The sequence below is a fragment of the Panicum virgatum genome, chromosome 9N, assembly GCF_016808335.1.
Source record: "Panicum virgatum strain AP13 chromosome 9N, P.virgatum_v5, whole genome shotgun sequence".
Lineage (NCBI taxonomy): Eukaryota > Viridiplantae > Streptophyta > Magnoliopsida > Poales > Poaceae > Panicum > Panicum virgatum.
Window position 1 is genome coordinate 18987917 of NC_053153.1, and position 25382 is coordinate 19013298.

The window sequence follows — 25382 nt, forward strand, 5'->3', positions numbered from 1 at the left end:
CTGCTGCCGAGCCTGCGCCATAGTTTGGGCGATGCGTCCTTAAAAATTCCAGTTGAGACGCGCCCCGAAGTAAACGGTCGCAGCGCAAGCAACTCATTCGCTGCCGAGTCATAGGGATATATGCAGACTAATAATCAACTTCTCGAAAGGTAACTTGGCGTTAAGTCATGGCGCAAGCTGCAGTTTTTAAACCCGGAAACGACGTGGACCGAATCGACGAGCCCAAACTCATCAGCCTATAAAAGGCGGTGAGCCATGAACATTGAGCACAGGACTCTAGGCTGCTACATGTAGAGTGGTGCAGAATTAAGGAAGAACATTGCAAGGGCAGTCGCTCCTGAATAATCGTCGTGATGGTTCTCGCCGCCGAGGGGGACGACGACCGCCGGCTGGAGGTCGCCGACGCCGACGACATCGAGAGCGGCCGTCTCGACGCGGCGTCGCCGTCGCTGCCGTCCTCCGCCGTCGACCGGCAGGACTCGCTGTTCCGGGAGGCGGTGAGGGGCGACCACCACGCCGGCGCAGCCAGCCACTCTCAGCAGGTTCGTTTATCTTACCAAGTTCGTTTATTTACTCATGCAACGGTAGAGGTAGTGGTTTGAGTTGGCACATTGTTTTCAGTTACCCATTATCGACCTCTCAAATTGCAGGTGGGGCGGGTTTTAAAACGAGCCCGCTAACCCGCTCCGCAAAAATAGGTCTTGTGGCCAATGCGGCCCAGCTGTAATATTCTTGTGGCCCAACATTGAACTGGCCACTAAAACCCGTGAACAATAGATGGAACCCGCGAAACCCGCAAGACCCGTAACAACTCTAGCGGTGGTCGGCTCTCGCTCATTGCCTCATCCCTCTTGTTCGCAAACTCGAAAGTTTGCTGCTGATTCTCTCTCTTTCTCGTTGCTACATGAATAAAGGGAGAAAAGCAGGCGACCGCTGTTTCCGGCGGCGATTCCTTTGATCCCCTTCCTCTCCGGTGGCCGGATCGGCACCGGAGATGGAGGTGGATTTGGGAATCACCGTGCGGATGTGTATAGTCTAGGTTTCTGTTGTTCTAGGTCTAGGGTTTGCTCGCCATTAGTAGATGGTGGAGCTAGGGTTTGCCGAGGGGGCGGTGGTCCTCTGCGGTTTGTGTTTCCGGGCGTTGTCGGCGAGGCGGTGGTGGCGGCGACGTCGTGGAATAATGCTCCAACTCCTCGCCCCGGCGGTGCTTCACTCTGGTGCCGCCGGCGAGTTTGGGAGCTTTTGTTCAGGAGTCCGGGCTAGAGCTGCGTCGTCCTTCAGGTGATGTTGTTCCTGGCCCTTTTCGTCAAGGATGCGGGGTGTGCTGTGGGTGTTGCGGATGGTAGCCGGCTGGATCTCGCTCGTGTTTCCCGTGGCGACGGCGGTCGTCAACGGCGATCCAAGATCCAGGAGCTGGAGGCGTTGTGGCGTAGCCCCAGTCGATGCGCGACCGCCGATGGCTTCTTCTATTTCGACTCCAACAAAAGCCGATGTGCGATGGGACTTCTTCAGCTCACGGGGGCGCTCGTCTTCTTCGACGGCGGTGGTGACCGGCGACGAGAAGCTCGACCGCTGGTGGTTCGCGAGGGATCCAGGGGTGTGGTTGTAATTTTTCTTTTTTTTCCGGGTCCTTTGTGTTATTTGGCTTGGACAGCTGTCCCTGTATCCTCTACGTGCATATCTGTACCGCGCGGGTGCGAGATGCGGCTGCTGGCTGCCGGCTGCCGGCCAGGGCGATGCGGCACGGCATGCCGGCCGCGCCAGCTAGGAGGCCGCGGGGCTAGGCGCCAGCCAGGGCGTCGGCCGCGCGAGCGAGGGCGCCGCGGGCCTGGCTGTGGAACGAGTGGTGTGCGCAGCGCGCCGGGAGAAGCCCCGGCCGGCGACGGCGCAGTGCACACCCGGTGTGTCGCTCCGTTCCTCGCGCTGCCGACCCCGGACGCGGCGTTCTTCTTGCAGAGGAGGTGGTGAGAGCGAATCAATCCATGAGCCCTTCTGCCGGCTGCCCCTGGTTAATCAGAGCTGGTAATAAGAATTAGTTTCCTCATTAATTCCTTGCTATCTCTGAATCCTTTCAGTCCCCATCTCGCCATTCATGACCTCTGGTCCTCGATCTCGATCTCTCTGGTCCTACTTTGTGGGAAGCAGGGAGATTTAATTTCATTTTTTCTTCTTCTCGATCATAGTAGTGCACTACTGGAATCAGATGTACCAAGAGAAGCTCTGCCTCGTTTGGAATCATCAGCGTCAGACGATAACCAGATTCAATTGACATACAGTTGTTCTAAATATTATTGCTCTTTTTTGACTTTTGTTTTCATGCTCTGAGCAAGCAAGCTAAGAGACACGCGGGTCATGCGGGATATGCAGTGTTGGCCACAAGACCCGCAAACTATTTGTTGCCCACATATTAATTCTTGTGGACAGTCACGAACCCGCAAAAAATTGTTGCGACAAGCTTAGCAGCTTTGCGGCCGGCCGCAACCCGCCCCGCCTGCAACCTGATCGACCTCACACCCCTGCCGCGTGCCGTGTCTGCAGGATAGCTGGTGGAGGACGCTGCGGCTGGCGTTCCAGTGCGTGGGCATCCTGTACGGCGACGTAGGGACGTCGCCATTGTACGTCTACTCGACCACCTTCGACAATGGCGTCGGGCACCCTGACGACATCCTCGGCGTGCTCTCCCTCATCATCTACAGCTTCATTCTCTTCACCGTCATCAAGATCGTCTTCGTCGCCCTCCACGCCAACGACAACGGGGATGGTTAGTGCTTCGTTCCACATGCACACCCATTAGTTCTCTTCTTCCCCAGGCCGATAATATCTACCAAATACATAACGAGATTGTATTGGTTGTTCCACACAGGAGGAACATTTGCACTCTACTCTTTGATATCGAGGTACGCCAAGGTCAGCCTGATCCCTAACCATCAGGCCGAGGACGAACTGGTCTCCAGTTACAGCAAACATGGGAAGCCGTCGGCCACACTGAGGAGAGCTAATTGGCTCAAGCATTTGCTTGAGACAAGCAAGTCAGCAAAGAGTTCGCTCTTCCTCCTAACCATCCTTACCATTGCGATGGTCATCAGCGATGCTGTTCTGACCCCTTCTATTTCAGGTATACTTCCTCGCCAATTTTTCCTCTTTGATAACTGTCAAAACCTGTGGAGGTGTTAACAATGCGTCAACTGATCCTTGTTTATTTGTCCTAAAAAAAATGTTTCAGTACTGTCAGCTGTAGGAGGGTTGAAGGAAAAGGTGCCTCATTTGACAACAGGTAATAAGAAGAAAACATGTATGCATGTTTATGCATTAGAATGCGTAGAGAATATTTTGTTTTCTGAAAGAAATGGGTAGAAATCGTTATCCTATCTTTTCTGAATTTTACTATCCCTGGAGATCATGACTTAAGCTTAGAAGACATTAACTGCAGCTAATCAGTTAAAAAATACTGACTCGGTCAACGAGCTGTATTATGATCAACTAATGCAAAACGTTTTTTTTCTTAATTTCACACAGATCAAATAGTATGGATCACCGTAGCGATTTTGGTAGTTCTGTTCGCAATCCAGCGCTTCGGAACCGACAAAGTTGGCTACTCGTTCGCACCAATCATCCTGCTGTGGTTGCTTCTGATTGGAGGAGTCGGGCTATATAACCTGATCAAATATGACGTCGGCGTCTTGAGGTCGTTCAACCCAAAATACATCATCGACTATTTCAGGAGAAACAAGAAGGAAGGATGGGTTTCGCTCGGTGACATCCTCCTTGTTTTCACAGGTTGGCACGAATAGCTTTCACATAATTAACCAAGCAAGCCGGATCACTCAGAATATCTAATTAGCTAGTATTAGGGAGGATCTTCTTTTTTATGTCACTCTGACGAATATATTCTCCACATACATATATGACGTACTAACATGTAAGGTATCATTTACTTTTTACAGGAACAGAAGCCCTATTTGCTAATCTGGGATACTTCAGCATTAGATCTATTCAGGTATATATGTGGTAGAGAAGCAATATGTCCTCGTTATGTCTTAGTAGACATATTATCATCGTACTGAACAACATTACTTTTGGAACTTGATTTTCAGTTAAGCTTTAGCTTTGGGTTACTGCCGTCTGTATTGCTCACTTACATTGGGCAAGCAGCATACTTAAGGAAGCATCCAGAACATTTTGCTGATATTTTCTTTAGATCAGTTCCAAGTAAGCATATATTTTGAATAACACATCTTTCATTCCATTATGAACAACTGTTCTCAACATTACTGAGTTGTATGTGCTCTTCGTTGCTGTCAATTCAGGCACTCTGTTTTGGCCGACATTTATCTTGGCGATCGCGGCATCCATCATAGGAAGCCAAGCAATGATCTCGTGTGCCTTCGCAACAGTTTCACATCTACAAACACTCAGTTGCTTCCCGAGGGTCAGGATATTGCACACGTCGAAGCGATTTCACGGACAACTGTATCTTCCTGAAGTCAACTTACTGCTGTGCGTTGCTGCTTGTCTCGTGACTGTCAGTTTCAAGACAACGGCCATTATCGGAAAAGCTCATGGTAAGAACACAGTGTGGTACAAACATTAAAAAAAAACACTTGCTACTGTATATAAAAGCATCATCTCTCTAACCATGTGTCTTCGTGATCGATGCGAGCAGAAATCTGTGTCATCCTTGTGATGGTCATCACGACGCTGCTGATGACAATTGTGATGCTGTTGGTCTGGAAAATCAGTATTTGGTGGATCGCGCTCTTCTTCATCATCTATATTCCAATAGAGTCTATCTACCTATCATCAGTGTTGTACAAGTTCACTCATGGACCATATATCCCGGTGGCTATGTCGGCAGTCTTGATGGTGGTGATGATTGTTTGGCATTACGTCCATGCCGAACGGTACAAGTACGAGCTGAAGCACACACTGTCCCCTAAAAGGGCTAAAGAACTGCTCGAGCACCATGATCTGAAGAGGGTCGCTGGAGTTGGCCTCTTCTACACTGAGCTAGTGCAAGGCATCCCACCTGTCTTCCCTCACCTCATCGAGAGGATCCCGACCATTCACTCGGTCCTTATCTTTGTCTCCATCAAGCACTTGCATGTTCCCCATGTCGATGCTTCTGAGCGCTTTCTCTTCCGGCAAGTAGAGCCCATGGAGTACAAGGTGTTCCGATGTGTGGCACGGTATGGGTACCGGGACTCCCTTGGTCAGGAGGCCGCAGGCTTTGTACATGCGCTTCTTGAGTCTCTGCAGTACTACATACGAGGAGATGTCAATCTCTACTCTGCCAATGAGATGCAGAATATTAGCTACCCAAGCTCTCACGACCAGAGCTTATCTCGGGGGAAGCCTTCTGGACGGCATGGCATCTATGCTGAGGAGATGATCACACCAACCCAGTCCCTCTCAGAGCTCACAACACTGTCAAATGGTCTGAGCAACCGCCAACCACAGTTTCAGGTAATATAACAGGCCAACTTAACTGAGTTTTTGTGTGTTCTATTGTAGTATATTGAAAACTGATGATAATTGATGAGCAGGCATCAAAGATGAACATCGCTGAGTTTGCGAGGATTGAGGAGGAACAAAAGTTCATCCAGAGAGAAAGAGAGAAAGGTGTGGTGTACATCCTTGGGGAGACTGAGGTGGTGGCAAAGCCTCAGTCCTCGCTCCTTAAGAAGATTGTCGTCAACTACATATACTCCTTTCTAAGGAAGAACTTCATGCAGGGAGAGAAGATGCTATCGATTCCCCATGGCAAGCTACTGAAAGTTGGGATCTCATACGAAATTTAAGTGAATGCCTTTACGGTTTGATGGTTTAGTTGTATGTCCATTGCCAAACTGTCAAAAGGTTGGGAAAGAAGCAGAGCCCTAGGCACAACTAGGATCTGCATATATACTTGGGAAAAAAAAAGCAGAGTCAAAATTGGGCACGAAATGGTGAAATATGGGTGGGATGCCAAAATGGTCAAAATTTTCCTGTTTCTGACATGCATTGTGTTCTGCATATAAGGTGGTTTTTCCTATTGGGCTTTGGTCGTGCCCTGGTTGTCAGAAAGTCCAGTTCATGCATGAATTTGTGTTTGGCCTATCTTTTCCAACTCAGGCTGGTCGTGCTGCCTCTACTGGCCAGCAAACAAAAGAGTTGTGTTCACCTAAATACCATTTTCATCTTGATTTCTTTGCATTTGGATAGATGTTCAAATACCAATCTACACATGTCACTGAAGTACAACGTCTCTTTCTTTTAAAAAAAGCACAACTTCTCTTTAGGGATGGAAACGGAAAGATAGCTATCCGAATCCATTTTTCATGTGAATCCGACCCACATCCATAGGGAAGAAAAAAGAAAGACGGATATTCAAAATATCTGAGTCCATTGCTATGCGAATCCGATCCGCTTCCATCCGTACTCTTTAACAACCATGATTTAGCCTCTTATAAAAAATAGATGTGCATATGAATGGAAAATAAAATGAATTTCTTTATGCATCAAAGTTGTATGCTACCTTCCAGATGAGACTTTCAATCACAGATATTTGCAGAGGTCAAGAAACTTGTGAGAGTGAATCCAAGGGATTAAGTCCCCAATCATGTGAAGGAATGAATCTAATCACAGCTATAAAATAAGCCATGCCATCCGGCCATCTGTGGTGTGTGTGCATCATGTGCGTGATCATGTGAAACGAACTGGGTTCCCGTAAGGCGAACCAGACTCCCTATATTGTCGTGATAGTCCCTGGATCAGACGCTGTCACATACAGAATTGTCATTTCAGACAATATCGAAGTCCTACCACTTAAATAGTACAATCACAGGTTTAATTATTACATAATCCTCGAGAGTTCAATAGTTTTCTCCCATTACAAGCCCGTTGGCTGAATTCTCATAGCAAACAAAAAGCGACAGCGGAATTGATTCTTCGGGACCTCCATATTTAGGTCTCCTCTCCCACAAGCAGACTTGAGCGTAGCTCGAGCCTTAGTCATACCATTCGTCATCGTTGGTGTTGAACTCCTCCTCGAATCCTGCATCTTGCCAAACTATCCCTAAGGACGGGATAGATTCACGTCACCATCCGTATGCAAGCTTTGTGGATGCATCGGTATAAAACTTTAGCCAAGGAACGGTAAGGGTTTCCTATGCATAAAAGTAACTCAAAAGATACTCAACTCATCTCATCACGGGCCATTCTGGCACCTCGGACTCCCGGATCACTCACTCCTTCGATCTTCCCACTCACCCAATCGGTACGAGAACTCCCTCTCCTCGTACCTCAGCTGCACACCGGCAGGATAAACACTACTAGGGGGGGTAGAAGTTAAGTAACCCTAATCTAGTTAGTGAAGCCGGATCGAGAGTCGTACATAACCGAGTATGTGGCTATACGTATAGTTTTACACCCTACAGGGGTTGTACACCTGGAGCCACTTGAATCGTAGCCAGTCGGAAATGACCTCCTAGATAACGAGACACCAATCTACTGTCACGAAACCAATGGCTATGGCCACCGTCTTGCTTTCTCGGGTCTGGGTACGATCTCCCGTGAGAGATCGTCCCAGGACTATGAAGCCTCTCCCTGCCGTGTCGGGGCTCGTGAGGACCAACACCCCTTCATGCCAGCACTGGCCCTCCCCTTGCACTGATCTCTATCCTCCTGCAGGCTTGGTGCTGCGCGTAGCTGGCTCGGACCGGATCCTTCCTCATAAAGTATAAGTGGTGTGCACACAGACAAAGTTTCGTCACTAGGTCTAGCTAACTCGGTCCTTACTTGCCGAAACGAGCATCTTCGTCACAATGCGTCTCCACCGCAACGATCCGCAAATGGCATCCATTATAGGTATTGCCCCTCATACACCTCTCCTATACTATCTCGGATCCCGGAGGATCTGTTCCCACAACGGGAACTCTTGTACCTGCCATAGGTACTCATAGGGCATGCCCAATACATGTCCCCAGCCCTCGATCAACGATCGAGTTACATTGCTCGCTCCCGCGGTATAACCCTATCCACCTTCTCCTCATATAGTACTCCACTCACGCCAAGAATATATCCATATCCTAGTATCCCATAACACACTCATATTCTCCAAACCATATATTGGTGGAGTAGGTGGTCAAGGAGTAGGTATATAAACGGATCATGCAGGTTCACTCAACAGTATGTAAAGCGGCAGCAGATCTAGCATGCGATGTCTATAGGAGATAAGGGCAGAGATGGGCATGAACCTGGTGGTTCTTCGAAGAACTTCTGGGCCTCCTGGTACTCGTGGGCCTCGGTCAACTCCTCGGTGGCAGGTTCTATTCGTAATTACATATAAGTATAGGGACCAAAGTGCAAATATGCACAAAACTATCAAATAAGACCCAAGTAGCACTCAAAACCTATTCTAATGCGTAAATCATGTTTTTAGAAAAATTATGGAACTGATTTCATAATTTTTGGAGCTCCGGTTGGTTTATTATGAATTTTGAAGTTAAAAACTATTTCTGTAATTAAAAAATGATTTTCTGAAAATAAAAAGAAAAACAGGGACACATGACAGCCTCTGGGCGTGCCACGTGGCATGCTGACATCAGCATGATGTCATCCCCGGGAGCATGGGCCAGTTAACGGTCACGGTCCACGGGGTCAATCGGGTCCACTTGTAAACGGCAGCGTGTCATTGACCAATGGGGCCTGTGTGTCAGCGCTCGGGAAAAGAAAAGAAAAAGAAAAATGTGTTGCGCAACTGGGCTCAAAGCGGTACTAGGCTGGCTCGCAGCCCATCTAGGGTCGGCTTGGGCTAGCTCGCCGGCTCGGCTTGGGCTAGCTCACCTGCTTGATGGCTTGGCAGGCTGGCTCGGCTTCGGCCCGTTGCCCACGTGGTAGCGCTGCTCCTTCCCTCTTACAGCTGGGTCCCGCTTGTCAGCCTTTGCTGGATCTGCTACGGCTTGGCCTGGATCCGGTGTGGCGTGAGCCCATGTGTGCGGCCGTGTGGCGCGTGCGGTGTGTGTGCGCAAGGTGCTCGATGGAAAGTCCCAGCGGTCCGGGCATGACACCAACGCGACGTCGTGTTGGCGTTCGCGGTAACTAGGGCCACGGCGAGGCGGCGGCGACATATGGCAGCGATGGCGACGACGCCCGATGTCAAGGCAAGGCAAAGGCCCAGCCTTGGGCACTTGGCGTGTGTGCGCGTGCATAGGTGAGGCCAAAAGCATGGCCTTTGGCCGGCGTTCGCGCGGTGCGCGCTGGCGAGGCCATGGCGGTGGAAGTGAGCAGGGCTTCCCGCGACACACCGAAAGGTGGCACCTTGGCTCTCCCCAGCCCAGGTGACGCGCACGCGCACGAGCATCTGGGATTCCATAGCCGCAGCGTGGCCGTGCATAGCACGGCGGCGCGAGGTAGGACTATGGCGGTTGCAGCTACGTGATGGGGCGGTGTCAGGCTCTTGCAGTCGCAAACAACAGAGGGAGGTGGATCCTAGGGCCATCTATGGCAGGCTCATCGGCGTCCAAGCAACACCGTCAGCAGGAGGGTGGCGAGACGGCGGCGGGTACTGACCGATTGGCTTGGCCTCGTCGGACCTGGTGTAGTGGTGAGGCGAGATAGGGGTGATTCGAGGCCGTGCCGTGCCGCGTAGGTTCGACGGTGGAGTTGATCGGGGCGTCGAGCCGGCGGCGGTGCTTCTCCTCCTCCTCCGCCAGCTCTCCTCCTCTTCTCTTCCTTCTCTGCTTCTCCTTTTGACGGTGGTAGACGAAAGGGGAAATTCCACAGGGGATCTAGGGTTTGGGGGCTGCGGCCAAAGTGGCTCTTATGGGTGGCGGCCGAGGGCACCGGCGGGACCGGACGTTGAGGAACGGCGTCGATGGGATGGGCGCAGCGTGGGCGTACGTGGCGGCCATCCAAGGGCCCCGTGGCTAGGGTTTGGGTGTGTGGCGCAGGGAGAGAGCGCGCGCGCGGCGGTCGTGGCTGACAGCAGAGGCAGGCAGTGGCGTCAGCGATGCTGGGCGCGGCCGGTGGGCTACGCGGGCAGAGCGAGCTGGTGAGAGGAGAGGGGAGAGGTTGAGGGGTAGGGGGTAAAGCTGACAGGTGGCTCCCACCTTTTAGTAGCTCCGGCGGGTGAAGGGTAGGGGGCGGCCGGTGCACAGTGACAAGCGGGCCAGGAAGGCTGCCATGGGCCGTGCGGCGCGTCTACGTGCGGGTGCTGGGCTGCAGGCGGGGTTCGTGGATCGGGCCGGCTCAGGGTTAATAGGCCAGGTGGGTTTCGTGGATCGGGCCGGCTCAGGGTTAATAGGCCAGGTGGGGTTCTCGGGTTAGGTGGGTTGGGTTTTGTAGGTTAGCGGGTTTCGGGCCCGGTAGGGGTTAGGGGTTTAGGTTAGTTTTTTTTATTTTAGTTTGATTAGCAAAATCAAACTAAAATCCAATCAAATTGAAACCAAAGATCTTCCAAATAAATTTAAACAATATAGAGGTATAAATGCAATAAGATTCAAATATTTTGCACACTAGCATTTAATTTTTTATATTTAATTTGATTTTATTTGTACGAAGAGAAGGATGAGTAGAGTTAAACCTTAATTTGCTCTATCTATTTACACTCCATACAAATTTTTTGAAAATCCACATTTTTTCTCTAAAAACATTAGACAAATTTACGGGATGTTACATCATGGCATCTGTGTTTAGCCACGTGAGTAGCATTGTGTCGAGGTGTTCGCAGGTGTGTGAGTAGCGTTGTGTCGAGGTGTTCTCAAGTGTGTGTGTGCGCAAGGAAGCTGCGAGATGATTTCGTGTCGAGTCCGAGTCGTGTAGGAGCGCTGCACGTGGGGAAGAGGTGAGTTCGTTGGCGGCAGTAACGGAGGAGCACGTCAAGGCGCTAGAGAAAGTTCTCATGGGAGTTCGTGGCTCAGAACGTGGAGAAGGCCGGGTCGCTAGGGAGGGCGCGTATGTGCGCACTGAGTTCGTTGGAGGGCGATACATGCACGCTGCATCGCAAGGTGGCTATAAAGGGTATGCAATTATTGTGTATTGGGAGCCAAAGTGTGCGCTTCCGCATCAATAGACAGCCAACATACAGACCGTTGTGGCGGTCGGGGCGTTCGTCGCCATTATCATGGGTCCACTGTTCATCACATTCTACCTCCGTCGATGCGTGAGTGTGAGCGATCCTCCGGCTAGACTCAACCAATTGGTATCAGAGCAAGGTTAGGACGTTGAGGGATCCATTCCCGTCGCAGGGGGTGTGCTGGTGGTTCACTGGCAGCTACGACACATTGAAGTTTCAGGCCGTATGTCGGTTTGTGGAGGTGCGCGCACTGCAGCCTTAGCGGAGGCGGAGGCTTTGGCTTCGTGTCCAGGCGTGTGTCGCCGGTCGGGTCAATGGTATTTGTTGCTGGGGTAAACATCATATGTCACCGGAGGATGAAGTGGTGGCGTCGGCGTTCGCATGGAAGTACACTGTATGGTTAGCATCACGTCTGGAGGCCATAGCAGAGACCGTGGGACAATGATGACAATCGAAGCAGAGCATCGAGGCGGCGGCCTCGGAGATAAAGAAGGCGCGCTCCCTGCGTCAGTCGATGAAGAATCGGCATCCTGTGCATCAGGATCGGTGTCGAGATTTTAGTTTAGCTTAGGGGGAGTAGTGGCATAGGGGAAGCTTGTTAGAAAATAAGCCACCCCATCTATGGCATGCGTGCGTCATGTGCATGATCATGGCATGTGTGTTTAGCTGTGTGCGTCACATTGTGTCGAGGTGGTCGCAGGTGTGTGCGCAGGGAAACTGCGAGTAGAGTTCGGGACGAATCCGAGTCATGCAGGAGAACTGCGCGTGGGGACAAGGTGAGTTTGTTGGCTCGATAGTGGAGGAGCATATCAAGGCGTTGGAGACTGGTTCCCACGGGAGTTCGTGGCTCAAAACGTAGAGAAGGCCGGGTCGTCAGGTAGGGCACGTACGTGCGCGCCAAGTTCGTCGGAGGGCGATGCATAACACCATGATTGAGAGCTTTATATCTTGCTTGCCTCAAATCTAGCAAAGACTAACCAAATCGTTTGGCTAGATACTTTATAACCACAAATAATACTATTCATATCTTTCATGCAAAATTATATCAGATTATGTTATTCAATAATTATAAGGTAAAGCAATTCACATGTATTAGTTTTTGTCAAAATATGCACAAATGTAATCAATTTTTGAAAATATACTACAGATCTAGATGCTCTCACACACGCATACACGCTCACATCTTTGAATGCAAGCACATATATTTTATACACTACCGGAAACCGTCTATATATCGTGTGCCAGACGCTTTGCCGATTGCTATTTCTCGGGCACTTGGCAAACAAGCTGTTTGCCGAGAGCAGAAAGAAAAACACACGACATAATTGGTACACTCGGCAAATCAGACCTTTTTCGAGTCCAAGAAATAAAACACTAGGCAAAACATCTATTTGCCGAGTGGCACACTGAAAGTACTCGGCTACAATTTGTACGTACCCGCCACATGTGTCGTCCGTGAGACGGCCGTTGCGGCTGTTACGTCTTTGCCGAGTATCCGTTAGGGGCACTCGACAAAGATGAGTTTGCTGAGTGTCAATCCCGATGCACTCGGCAAACATGGGCATTTGCCGAGTGCCTTCAGAATCACTCGGCAAATTCTAAAAAAAAAAACTTACTCTTCTGCCCCCAAACTTTTTGCTCTGTTCTCTTTTGTAGGGGCGGGTGAGGGGTGGCCCGCCCCTAAAATGGTATTTTTAGAGGCGGATCACCCCCTCACTCGCCCCCTACAAATAATTTTCAAATTTATTTTAGATATCCATTTAATTCAAAAAATAGCAAAGCATATTTATAAAAGTGAAATTTGTAAAATAGGCCTATTTTGATCTATAGAACAAGAAAACAATATCAAAAGCATATTTCATTGCATATAATGATTATATATGAGTGTGGAAAGCACAAAGTAAGTCTTGAATTGTATGAGAGAGTAGAGTAAGTAAGTTATACATTATGATTTCACACTCTTAATCATTACATACGTTGAAATATAGATTTGATATTTTTTAAAAAATTCTACATATCACAATAGGTTTATGGTAAAATTTTACCTTTTTGGATATGTTTTGCTATATGTGTTCATTTAAACAAAATTTGAGAATTAAAAAAATTATTTGTAGGGTCGGGTGGTGGCTTCACCTGCCCCTAAAAATTCAAAATTAATGGCGGACGGTCCGCCGATGCTTTGCCGAACGGTCCGCCAGCAGTTTTTCAGACATCCGAAAACTTAAAGCAGACAGTTCGGATGTCCGAACTTCTTGAACGGTGGACGGTCTGCCTTTGGACAGCGGACGTTCCGCCGGCGAAACCAGACACGGATCCGATGTGGCATCCACGTCATTGATCTGCTCTCCCACCCCCTGCGCCAACCGCATGCCGCGGTGGATCCCTTTTCTCCACTACCGCCCTCCCTTCTCTTTGTCGTCACCCTCCCCCACTGCCCCTCGCCTTCTCTTCCTTCGCCGGTGGCGCGGTGTCGGGTGGTGGCCGCGATGGTGCGGTGGTGGAGGCTCGGGGCTGCTGTGGCATGCGTGTCTTCAGCGGCTCAAGGCCGCGGTGGGCACGGTGGTCGCGGTGGTGCGGCAACCGGCGGGCGCTGAGCCGGTGCCGGACCTGGCCTCCTACTGCGGGCGCAAGCCCCCGGCGGCAGCGGAGTGCACAATCGCGGGCTGCGGCGGCGGCGTGAGCGCTCGGGTGCAATGGTAGCGGTGCGAGCAAGTGGTGATGGTGGCTGTGTGGAGCAGCGCTGCGCAGGGCAGCTGCTTGGAATGACGACGACGGCACGGCAGCAGCGGCATCGCCGGTGCGTGGGTCTTCTTTTATTTTTTTATTCCATCTTTGCCGAGTGCATTGACCATAGCACTCGGCAAACATTCTATCTTAATCGAGTGCTTAGGGCCTGGCACTTGGCAAAGGTTGAATCTTTGCCGAATGTCTTCCTGTTACGACACTTGGCAAATATGTTGTCACCGTCATCTAGCCGTGTCCCTTACTTTTTTTGTCGAGAGCCATCAGGACACTCGGCAAAGCCTTTGTCGAGTGCCTGATAAAAAACACTCGGTAAACTCAGCTTTACCGAGTCTTTGATTGCCGAGTGCATTTAGGCTTTTGCCGAGTGCCCTAGGCACTCGCAAACAAGGCGAATCCGATAGTGATACCCCTACCTGCACCTTTATAAGGCTGAGTAGCATATAGTATTAGATAATGAAGTCACTGTATATGCATATGTTCCACTTTTTGACGGACACATTACTTACCAAAAAAATAAAGAGGTGAAAATACAAACACCTGTATTGAATGGAAGGCTCAAGCCGGGGTGGTAATATAACAAAATATAGCTTGTTTGCTTTCAGCATATTTTGGCTTATTCCTGCTTATTCGCTTTCACAGAACACTATTGAATCAGCCAAAAAACAAGCCGGTGTTTTACGCCAAACAGAGGGAAATTATCACAAAACAGGGTGGATAAACAACCCCTATAAAAACAGTGTTACATTCAACATGTCCACTCGGCAGTTGTATACGTGCTCTTGGTTGAACGTGAGGTGGAAAAGAAATTGAAGTTAACAGAAAAGCAAATCGTGATCACCAAAGCAGAGATGCGTGGTTCCATGTATGCATGATTGACTAGTATGTTTTAGTTGTTATATACTCCATCCGGTTTAAAATACTACAGTTTCAAGGATCCTATACTGGCCAAATTTTGTAAAATTTGATAATCAATATTTGAAAATTTAGAAAGGCTGACAATGTAAGATAGATGGTATTGGTTCACAAATAAAATTACTTTGAGAATAATACCTACCTATGAAATCTCATTTTTTGTAAAAATTGTCGGTGAAAGTCTCACTTTGCAGTAGGCTATGTCAATGTGCTAAACGAGATATATTTAAAATTGAAGGGGGAGAGTACAGCAAAAAAAATTATTTGTTCATAGAACTGCAAATTTCTGTACACAATTAATATCGACCTGTTGTACGTGAGAACTCGAGAACTACGTTTTTGCCTGGCCACAACTTTGGCTGCTCAGGTTGGCCGTAGCTTCATCAACACGTGGATGCATTCAAGAGGCACACTACTAGTTGCCAGCACTGGCTCGCCTCGTCGAGCCAGCAGCTTTGAGAAGATGTTGATGCTCTGGAGGCAGATGCATCAGGCATGTCACGTTTGTCGCCAGACAATCATAGAAGCATATAAGTAGATCGCAGTAGTGCACGGATCTGCCTAGAGAGCCAGACCAGGCAGCAACTAGCTAATTGTGCCAAGTGTATGGTGTATGGTGTGAGGAATGTTGAGTACTCTATCCTGTTTGTGATGAGTGAATTGTCAACCGTGCGGTGTGATCGTGCGCTTGGTCTTTGGATTGCAGGTACACGGGCGTCAAGTGTCGACGGAGAGCTGCCGTGGAGGTGCTGTGGCCGATGGACCGTGCTGTGGACGGCGGTGAAGGGCAGCCGGGACCGGAGCTCGTGCCGGGCGGCAGCTATGGCGTCCACTCCTGGATCGAGGGCGCAAGCGGCGACGGAAGGCGGGTTTCTTGGTTTGCGCCACAAAACCAAGGAGGCGGACGGCGGTTGAAGACGCCAAGTCGTGGAGGCACGGGCGTCGGTCTCGGGACTAACAGAGGCGACGGGCGTCGACGGCGTCTAGGGCCTCGCTGCGGGCGAGGAGGTGACGGGCGTCGGGCGGCGTCTAGGGCCGTCAGAAGGCCGAGGCGGGAACGGCGTCTAGGGCCACGGCGTGGAGGCGGGAATCTTCCCGCGCGTGGAGTTTTGGCGGTTTTCTCAAAACCGGCCACCAACCCGGGTTTCGCGGATCCCCAAAAACCGCGAACCGGATCTTCATCCACATGGCGGCATCGTGGAGAAGACTTCGACTCGAAGAAAGAATTTCGACCGTCGGATGAGTCCTTGTATCTTTTTCGGTTTTGCCCCTACGGGCTTTCTAGTGTCTAATAGAGTATAAGAGTAGTTTAGTCTTTTAGTCTAGAGTTAGTGGGGGATAAATATCTCTCTCCCTCCCCACTCTCTTTCTCTCTTTTTTTCCTGGACTCACCATTCCCGTCGCCTCCTCCCTTTTGCTTTTGCTGGTTGTTCTTTTTCTCCCTCCCTCTCCTCTTCTAGGTTTAGGAATTTCCCATGAATTCTTGAAGACTTGTACTGTGATTCGAAGGGAATGGAGGCCCTTCTGTCCTGTGCCCTCCGAGGGTTTTTGATTTGAGTGAAATCGAGTTGTTTTTCCTTCTGGGATTTTGGTTTCCCGTGTTGGTTTTGACCTTGTGCAGGTTGGGGTAGTGGCATCCGGCCGGTTGGCCGCAGCTCCATGCGTGCTGGTAAGCTGCGCCGGGTCAAGCCGATCCCTGTCGCGCGCGCGCTCAGGGGCTGCCTGCAGGCCAGCAGCTGCTGCGTTGCTTCCCAGGCAGCGCGTGCTGTACGCGCGGCAGGGGCATGCAGGCAGGCGGTTGACAGCATCCAGCACCTGATCTGGTACAGGGGTTTGCGGCACCCAAGGCAGGCAAGCTTGGCAGGGCAAGCGGCTCCCCCAAGCAGCAGCGGCGCACGCACTTGCCAAGCGGAGGGCACGCAGACTGCCGCGGCCAGGGGCGTTCGCGCTTGCCGGTGCAGGGCTCCTAGTGGAAGAAAAGGTAAAATTCAGCAGCTTTGTGGTTTCGTGTTTGTGTGATTCTTGTGCAGGGAGACGGATCAAGTGCGTGTGTGGGAAATCCCAACTCTGATCGTGTTCATTCTTCATCAGCACAACTCTGCCCGTAAGGTGTTCGATGAATTGCTTCACCAGTCTTTTCTTTTTCTGTTGATTTTGCTAGATTTTTCTTGGGTCCCTTTTGAGTAGCAAATCATGTTTTAGGGTTGCCTTCTAGTTTTAGTCGCTTAGCTCCTTCTCTAGATTTATTTTCCTTCTCTAGGTTTAATTAATTTTCTACTTAATTAAAACCTGAAAAAGCAAAACAAAAATTAGTTTAGTTGTTCTTGTGTTAGCTAGATTTCATTCCAGTATTTCTAGTTTTTGTTTTATCTATGCTCTAACCCTTTTGTTCGAGTTTCTGAGATATTTTGGCTTTCCGAACGCTTTGCTCTGATCTTCGTTTGCGTGATTGAACTTGTGAGATTTTGTTCGAACTTTTCTCGATCGAGCTTCCGATTGTGAGTCAAGAGTATTACTAGTGCCGATAGTCGTTCTGAGCTATGCGGTACTGATACTCTTCGTCCGAGGTGCGTTGGGTGAATCGGGACTTTTCTCTTCGGTTTTTCAAATCGAATTTGAGGCTCCCATTCACCCCCCCCTCTGCTCGCCTATTTGGTCCTTCAATTGGTATCAGAGCCTGGTTGAGGCTTTCAGTACCTTAACCGGTTCGAAAACCACTTGGCGACCATGGCGAGTCTTGGTAAGATCCCGGTTTTTTCCGGCGAGGACTATGCCTATTGGAAGGTTCGCATGAGAGCCTTCCTACAGAGCATGGGAGCCGATGTCTGGGAGATTACCACGAACCAGCTTTACGAGGTGCTGGCTGTTCGGACCACGCCTCTTCAGGTGACCCAGCACGAGGCTAACGCCAAGGCTGTCAATGCCTTGTTCGCTGGCGTTTCTCGTGCGGATTTCTCACGCGTCTAGGGTTTTCAGGAAGCCCACAAGATTTGTACGTGCCTTGAGAACTACCACGAGGGTACACCTCAGGTGAAGGCCAGACTGTTCGAGACTCACCGGCGTGAGTACGAGAACTTCACACAGGAGCCGGGTGAGAGCATTGACCTGATGTTCAGTCGTTTTCAGTCGATTGTGAACAAGGTCAATGCGAACAGATCTGCTGGTGCCCTTGAGTACACAGAGCACGAGAAGGCTCTCAAGTTGCTCTACGCACTTGACCGCTCTGTGTGGGATCTCAAGGTGAACACGATCATTGAGTCTGCAGGCTATGAGACTCTGACTGTGAACGAGCTTTTCAGCAAGCTCAAGGCCACGGAGGTGGATAACCAGACACGAGCCAAGCTCAATGGTGCCCCTCCTTCCAAGAGCGTCGCTCTTGTGACTGGCCCAGGTGGATCGAGCTCTAACGCTAACTCTGCTCTTGGCTTTTCTCTTGCCTCTTTGCCTTCTGTTTCAGATGAGCAGCTGGAGACACTGGGCGATGACGACTTGTGCCTCCTCATCAGCAAGTTCCAGCGCGTCTACCACAACAGGCAGAGGAAGAAGAACCCCGGATGCTACAACTGCGGCGATCTGAACCACTTCATCGCCGATTGCCCCAAGAAGTCCGGCGGTGGCCAGATCAACTCCTTCGACTACTACCGCCACCGCGACCGCGACGAGGGAGGCTCCAACAAGGATCGTCGGCGCCACAAGCAACGCAGTCGTGACCGGGGAGGACGCTTCGACAAGGAGTCGCTCAAGAAGCGCTTCTAGTACAAGGCCAAGAAGCGGGAGAAGGCCTTCCTGACGCAGCTCAGCGACCTCGACAAGAGCTCCGACACCGACCGCTCTTCTTCACCGACCTCCGACGACGACGACAAGAAGAAGAAGAAGCGGGACAAGGAAGCCACCGGCTTCATCGGCCTTTGCTTGGCGGCCGGTCGACGCAAGAGCTTCTGCACCATGGCGGGCGAAGCCGATGGTGCTCGTGCGTCTTCGGGTGGACATGCTACACCGATGCACTCCGGCTCTTTTCCTGGATCCGAGAGCGATTCAGAGGTAAACTCCACGATTGACCTGCTTGATACAGAGGTTAGGGAGTTGTACGCCGCTCTCGACAACCAGAAGAGGCTGCTTAAGGAAGCAGCTAGAGAGCGTAGAAAGCTTAGGGCTGAGCTGGCTTGTGCTAGGGAGAAATCTAGTGAGGATGAGTGCGCTGGCTGCATATCTCACATGAACGATCTTGTTGCTCTCCGTGCCAAGCATGATGAGAACGTCGTGAACTTAGATGTTGCTAAGACTTCGCTTGCTGACGTGTCTCATGAGCTCGCTAAGGCCAAGCATGAAATAGAACTGGTTAAGGACGCTCCTAATGTTAGCGATGTGCTTGAATGTGACAAGTGTCCTATATTTAAATCTGATCTAGCTTCGTTGCAGTCCAAGTTTGCTACTGTTGTGTGCGAGCTAGAGGAGATGAAGTCTAGGCCAGTTCTGCTTGGTGCTTGTAAGGTTTGTCCCACGCTGAGGTCGGAGCTAGAGGAGAAGAACACTTTGATCAAGTCTTTTGGAAAGACTAAGGTCGTAGAGTCTAGCCCACCTATTGACTGCTTTGTTTGCCCTGGTTTGATTGCTGATCTGGATAGTCTTGCGGTAGAGAAAGCCAACTTAGAGAATGAGAATACCTATCTTAGGGCAATTCTGAGTTGGGTTTCTAGCAGTGAGCCGCAATTGGGCATGATGATCAAGCAGTTTAAGCGTGGTGATGGGTTTGGGGTTGGTTACACATACACAAAGTCAGACTTTGACAGGTTGTATGGTAAGATTGGCAAGGCTGCTGGAAACACTGCTAGCTCGAGCACGCAGCCTTCGCTTGTTGACCCCACGGATGGTGTGCTTAAAGAACCACCGAAAGCACCTCCGCAGAAGCAGGTTTGGGTTCCAAAGCCCAATGAGCTGAGGAATCCCCTCGACACGCTCCCGGCTGCCACAGCCCAGGTTGCCCAGAAGAAGAGGGCTGCCCCTCCCCATCCGCAGGCTAGGCCTCCACCTCCCAAGCGTGAGGTGAGGTACCACTGCGAGTTCTGTGACAGGGAAGGTCACCTGGAGGAGTTTTGCTTCAGGAGGAAGCGGGCTGTGAGGCGAGAGCAGGAGAGACGGAACGCGGACATGTACTCTGCTCGGGTGCATGGTCCTCCTCGGCGTGGTGGTAGGCAAGATGCTAGGGCGCGCCGTGTAGGTGGAGGTCAGGGAGACGGTGGTGGTTACCGTGCTCCAGCGGGTGGTCGCTTTGCCGGTCCTGCTCCTGGTCGTTTTCAGTACGGCTATGGACCACGGGACCGAGGCTTTGGAGGAGGTTTCGATGCTCCACGCTTTCCTCACGGTGGTGTTCGTCAGTCACGCGGTAGACGGGACGAGGGATACACTGTGCCTAGTTTTGCTAACCCTTCTGTAGAGCAAATGGCTCGACACTGGTTTGCTTCTCACTTTGCTAACCCCAGTGTTGAGACATTTGCTCACCCTTTGTCTCACTACTGATGTGCAGGTTGGAGGCTTGGAGAACAGGTGGATCATGGACTCCGGTTGTTCGCGCCACATGACCGGAAATGACAAATGGTTCTCCAGCCTCACCCCGATGCGCTCAAAGGAGTATATTGTGTTCGGGGATAATGGAAGAGGAAAGGTACGTGGACTTGGCGCTGTTCGAGTTTCTGATCGCTTTACCCTGAGAGAGGTTGCTTTGGTTTCGAACCTTGGGTTCAATTTGCTCTCTGTTTCGCAACTTCTTGATGAGGGGTTTGAGGTTCGCTTCAAGGAAGGTTGTTCGCGTGTTTTGGATTCTAGAGGAGATTTGGTTTGTAGGATTACACCTCGCGATCGGGTTTTTTTGGTTGACTTTTCGGGAACTCCTCTTGGTCCTTCTCGTTGCTTGTTGGCTGGTCCTTCTTCCGATTTGTGGAAGTGGCATAGGAGACTTGGACATTTGAGCTTCGATTTGTTGTCGAGACTTAGCTCACTTGGCCTAATCCGAGGATTGCCCAAATTGAAGTTTGAAAAGGACCTTGTTTGCCATCCGTGTCGCCACGGGAAGATGATTGCCGCTTCTCATCCGCCTGTTAATCAGGTGATGACCGCTCACCCTAGAGAGTTGCTACACATGGACACAGTGGGTCCTTCTAGGGTGATGTCTGTTGGTGGGAAGTGGTACGTTCTTGTGATCGTGGACGACTTTTCTCGCTATTCTTGGGTCTTTTTCATGAGAACCAAGGATGAGGCTTTTGAGTTTGTTCGAGACTTGATCTTGAGGTTGAAAAACGAGCTACCCCAGGCCATGCGAGCGATTCGCGGTGATAATGGCACTGAATTCAAAAACACTCATTTTGACGCTTTTTGCAGTGATCAAGGGCTTGAACACCAGTATTCTTCTCCCTACACTCCACAGCAGAATGGAGTTGTAGAGCGGAAGAATCGGACGCTGGTTGAGATGGCGAGGACGATGCTCGATGAGCATAGGACTCCTCGCAAATACTGGGCTGAGGCGGTAAACACCGCTTGTTACGTGTCCAACCGCATTTTCTTGCGTGCTTTCATGCACAGGACTTCTTATGAGTTACGGTTTGGACGCCAGCCCCGTGTTGACCATCTCAGGGTTTTCGGTTGCCGGTGCTTTGTGCTGAAAGATGGAAATCTTGATAAGTTTGAGTCTCGCTCGTCTGACGGCATTTTTCTCAGTTATGCTTCTCACTCTACAGCGTACCGTGTGCTGATTATTGATACTAACATCGTCAGAGAGACTTGTGAAGTCACTTTCGACGAGACTGCACCGTGCAATTCTTCTGTCTTTGAAGTTGCAGGAGATGATGAGCTCGGCACCTCCATCTTTGAAGATGAGGAGGAAGAAGCTGCGGAGGGCGAGGCTGCGGCTACCACGCGTGCTGTGGACCCAGTTGCCTCCGCCACGAGCTCGGACGATGATGACAGCCCCGTTTCGACTACGTCTACTTCACGGGGGCCGATCTAGGAGGTGACTCAGGCTTCACCAGCTGGACCTGAGGAGACACCAGATTTGGTTGAGGAGGAGGCGACTTCGACAAGGGAAGCACCGCGACACATTCAGCGTCGTCATCCACCTCAACAGATGCTAGGTGATCTCAACGAGCGAGTCACCAGGTCCAAGGTAACAAGTATCGCTGGCTTTGCTCATTCAGCGTTTGTTGCCTCTTTTGAGCCCAAAGATATTGGACACGCTCTTTCTGATTCTAATTGGGTCAATGCCATGCATGAGGAACTTGAAAATTTTGAAAGAAACCAAGTTTGGGTCTTAGTCGAGCCTCCACCTGCTTGTAATCTGATCGGAATGAAGTGGGTTTTCAAAAACAAGCAGGGTGGGGATGGTTTGGTTATTCGAAACAAGGCTCGACTTGTTGCACAGGGGTTTTGCCAAAAAGAGGGTATTGATTTTGAGGAGACTTTTGCCCCTGTTGCTCGTTTGGAAGCTATTCGAATCTTTCTTGCATTTGCTACTTCCAAGGGTTTTAAAGTTTTCCAAATGGACGTTAAATCTGCCTTCTTGAATGGTTTTATCGAGGAAGAGGTTTATGTGAAGCAACCCCCTTGTTTCGAAAATCTCAAGTTTCCAAACCGTGTTTATAAACTCCAGAAAGCTCTTTACGGTTTGAAACAGGCACCTAGAGCTTGGTATGATAGATTGAAAACCTTTTTGCTGGCTCAGGGCTTTAAAATGGGATGTGTTGATAAAACTTTGTTCCTCATGCGATCTGGCACTGATTTCCTTTTGGTTCAGATATACGTGGATGATATTATCTTTGGTGGCTCTTCTCACGCTCTTGTCTCCAAGTTTTCTGAGCAGATGTCCAGGGAGTTCGAGATGAGCATGATGGGTGAGCTGCAGTTCTTCGTCGGACTGCAGATCAAGCAAACTCCTCAGGGCACCTTTGTCCATCAAGCCAAGTACACTAGAGACTTGCTGCGGAAGTTCGACATGAGTGACTTGTCACCTCAGCCGACTCCAATTAGCACATCGACGGCGCTTGATGAGGACTTGGATGGTGAAGCGGTGGACCAGAAAGAATACAGGAGCATGATCGGCTCTCTCCTGTACCTGACGGCGACGCGACCGGACATCCAGTTCGGCGTCTGCCTCTGTGCGCGGTACCAGGCTTCTCCGCGCACCTCCCACAGGCAGGTGGTGAAACGCATCTTCAGATATCTTAAATTCACCCCTGAATTTGGTCTTTGGTATTCTGCGGATTCTTCTCTGGTTTTGGTGGGCTTTTCTGATGCCGATTTCGGTGGGTGTCGGTTGGATCGCAAGTCGACATCTGGCACTTGTCAATTTCTCGGTACATCTTTGGTGTCTTGGTCCTCTCGCAAGCAGGCTAGTGTAGCACTTTCTTCTACAGAAGCTAAGTATGTTGCCGCTGCTAGCTGCTACTCCCAGATACTTTGGATGAAACAAACCTTGCAGGATTATAGCTTGAGTTTCGGTAGGGTTTCCATCTTTGTGGACAACATGTCAGCCATTAGCATTGCAAAGAACCCTGTCCTACACTCCAGAACCAAACACATAGATATCAAATTCCATTTCTTGCGAGATAACCATGAGAGAGGCCACATAGACTTGATCCATGTCCCTTCAGAGAGCCAAACCGCAGATATCCTCACAAAACCTCTTGAGCATGACACATTTGCTCGCTTGCGAGGGGAGCTTGGGGTTTGTTACCCCTTTTGATTGCTGACTTTTCTTTGGTTAGCTTTGTAGGTTTTATTTGCATCTCTTCATTTTCTAGGTTTGTTAGTTGCATTGTGCATATTCATTGTACATGTTTGCATTTTGCATTGCCTCACTTGCACTAGCATTCTTGTATACATTGCTATGATCTTCTAGTGCCTGCTAGTGTGAGTTGATAAATTTGATCATGTATAGCTTGCTCCACTGTGTATATGACATCATCTGAGTTAAGCTATTTTGATTTGAAAATCTGAAAATATGATCACCCTGTCTTGGCTACTAGCATGTTAGGGCGTGTTGATGTGCTGTGCTATCTTATTCATGCTAGTGTGCCATTTCGTTCAGTAATTCATACTTGAAATGATCTAAATCTGATAAAATTGCTTGAACTGTTCATGAAATGGATTGAAAAGATCCAGGTGGGATTGCTTGTCGCACTGATCGAGCTTTCGGGACGGCTCACTTTGCACTTTGTGAGAACCCGGGCAAGGCTGTGCATGACTGAAACGAGTGCTTTAAGCTTTTGATTGTCTTTTGACATAGGCTTGGTCTCGTTGCTAAGTGAAGCATGACAAACTTTCAACCCCTGGCATTAAAGAACTGCTTGATATAAATTTGATTGAAAAATGAATGTTGGCAACTTGTTTTGGCTGTTTTGGCTCACCTGTAGGAGTTTGAGTAGCACTGCTTTACATTCCCTACTTGTTAGTGCTAGATCATGGGTGATGCTTTTATTTCTCCTAAACTGAACTTGCCTAGCTCTAGATTGATTTGATATACCCTGTTGAGTTAGATGCAGGTCTAGTTTATGGATGCACACGTGCTTGAGATTAGATGTTGCTCATATCTTTGTATCTCTGAATGCTTTCACTTACACCTCCTGCATTGCATTCATTGCATAGCATCTATTCAGGGGGAGTTTCAGCTTCAGGGGGAGCTTTAGGTCTTTTTAGACTTGATGTGTGCATGTGCCAACAAGGGGGAGAATTTTGAGAGAAGTGATCGAACAAGGGGGAGACTTGTTTGATTTTTGAAAAACTTGTTGTGCACAGGGCTTCGAGAGTGCATCATTTTGGGAGAGTTGCACTTTTGAGAGGGAAAAACTTTACTTGGGGAGTTTCTGCTTTGTTCTTGCACTTTTGAGAGGGAAAAACTTAACTTGGAGAGTTTCTGCTTTGTTCTTGGCTCCTGGTTTTCCTCGTTTTCCCTCTGCTTCTTGCATGACTGCGTCGAGCGTTACCTCTGTCTTTGAGGAGTCATGTTTTGGCTTTTGATCGATTGCGTCGAGCTTTTGCCCTTGTCTTAGGGGATCGATCTTTGCTTGAGTAAGTGACTGTTCTTGCCTTTCTGATCTTTTCGGCACTTGCTTGAGTTCTTCTCTTTCGTGCTTCTTTGTTCTTCTCTAGTTTCACTTCTCTTGGTTCGTTTGTGGTGTGTTGACAATGCACTCATCAAGGGGGAGATTGAGGAATGTTGAGTACTCTATCCTGCTTGTGATGAGTGAATTGTCAACCGTGCGGTGTGATCGTGCGCTTGGTCTTTGGATTGCAGGTACACGGGCGTCAAGTGTCGACGGAGAGCTACCGTGGAGGTGCTGTGGCCGATGGACCGTGCGGTGGACGGCGGTGAAGGGCAGCCGGGACCGGAGCTCGTGCCGGGCGGCAGCTGTGGCGTCCACTCCTGGATCGAGGGCGCAAGCGGCGACGGAAGGCGGGTTTCTTGGTTTGCGCCACAAAACCAAGGAGGCGGACGGCGGTTGAAGACGCCAAGTCGTGGAGGCACGGGCGTCGGTCTCGGGACTGACGGAGGCGACGGGCGTCGACGGCGTCTAGGGCCTCGCTGCGGGCGAGGAGGTGACGGGCGTCGGGCAGCGTCTAGGGCCGTCAGAAGGCCGAGGCGGGAACAGCGTCTAGGGCCACGGCGTGGAGGCGGGAATCTTCC

At 50.0% G+C, this 25382-nt stretch overlaps 1 protein-coding gene across 1 annotated transcript; it reads left to right on the forward strand.

Moving 5' to 3' along the window:
* Positions 1 to 232: 232 nt before the first annotated feature.
* Positions 233 to 6077, forward strand: LOC120688558 (potassium transporter 21-like). The gene is made up of 10 exons (XM_039970914.1): positions 233 to 542; positions 2539 to 2761; positions 2864 to 3115; positions 3224 to 3274; positions 3517 to 3777; positions 3945 to 3997; positions 4095 to 4209; positions 4308 to 4562; positions 4664 to 5463; positions 5544 to 6077. Exons 1-10 carry the CDS (start codon positions 354 to 356, stop codon positions 5796 to 5798), a joined length of 2454 nt encoding a protein of 817 aa, XP_039826848.1. The 5' UTR covers positions 233 to 353; the 3' UTR covers positions 5799 to 6077.
* Positions 6078 to 25382: the final 19305 nt, after the last annotated feature.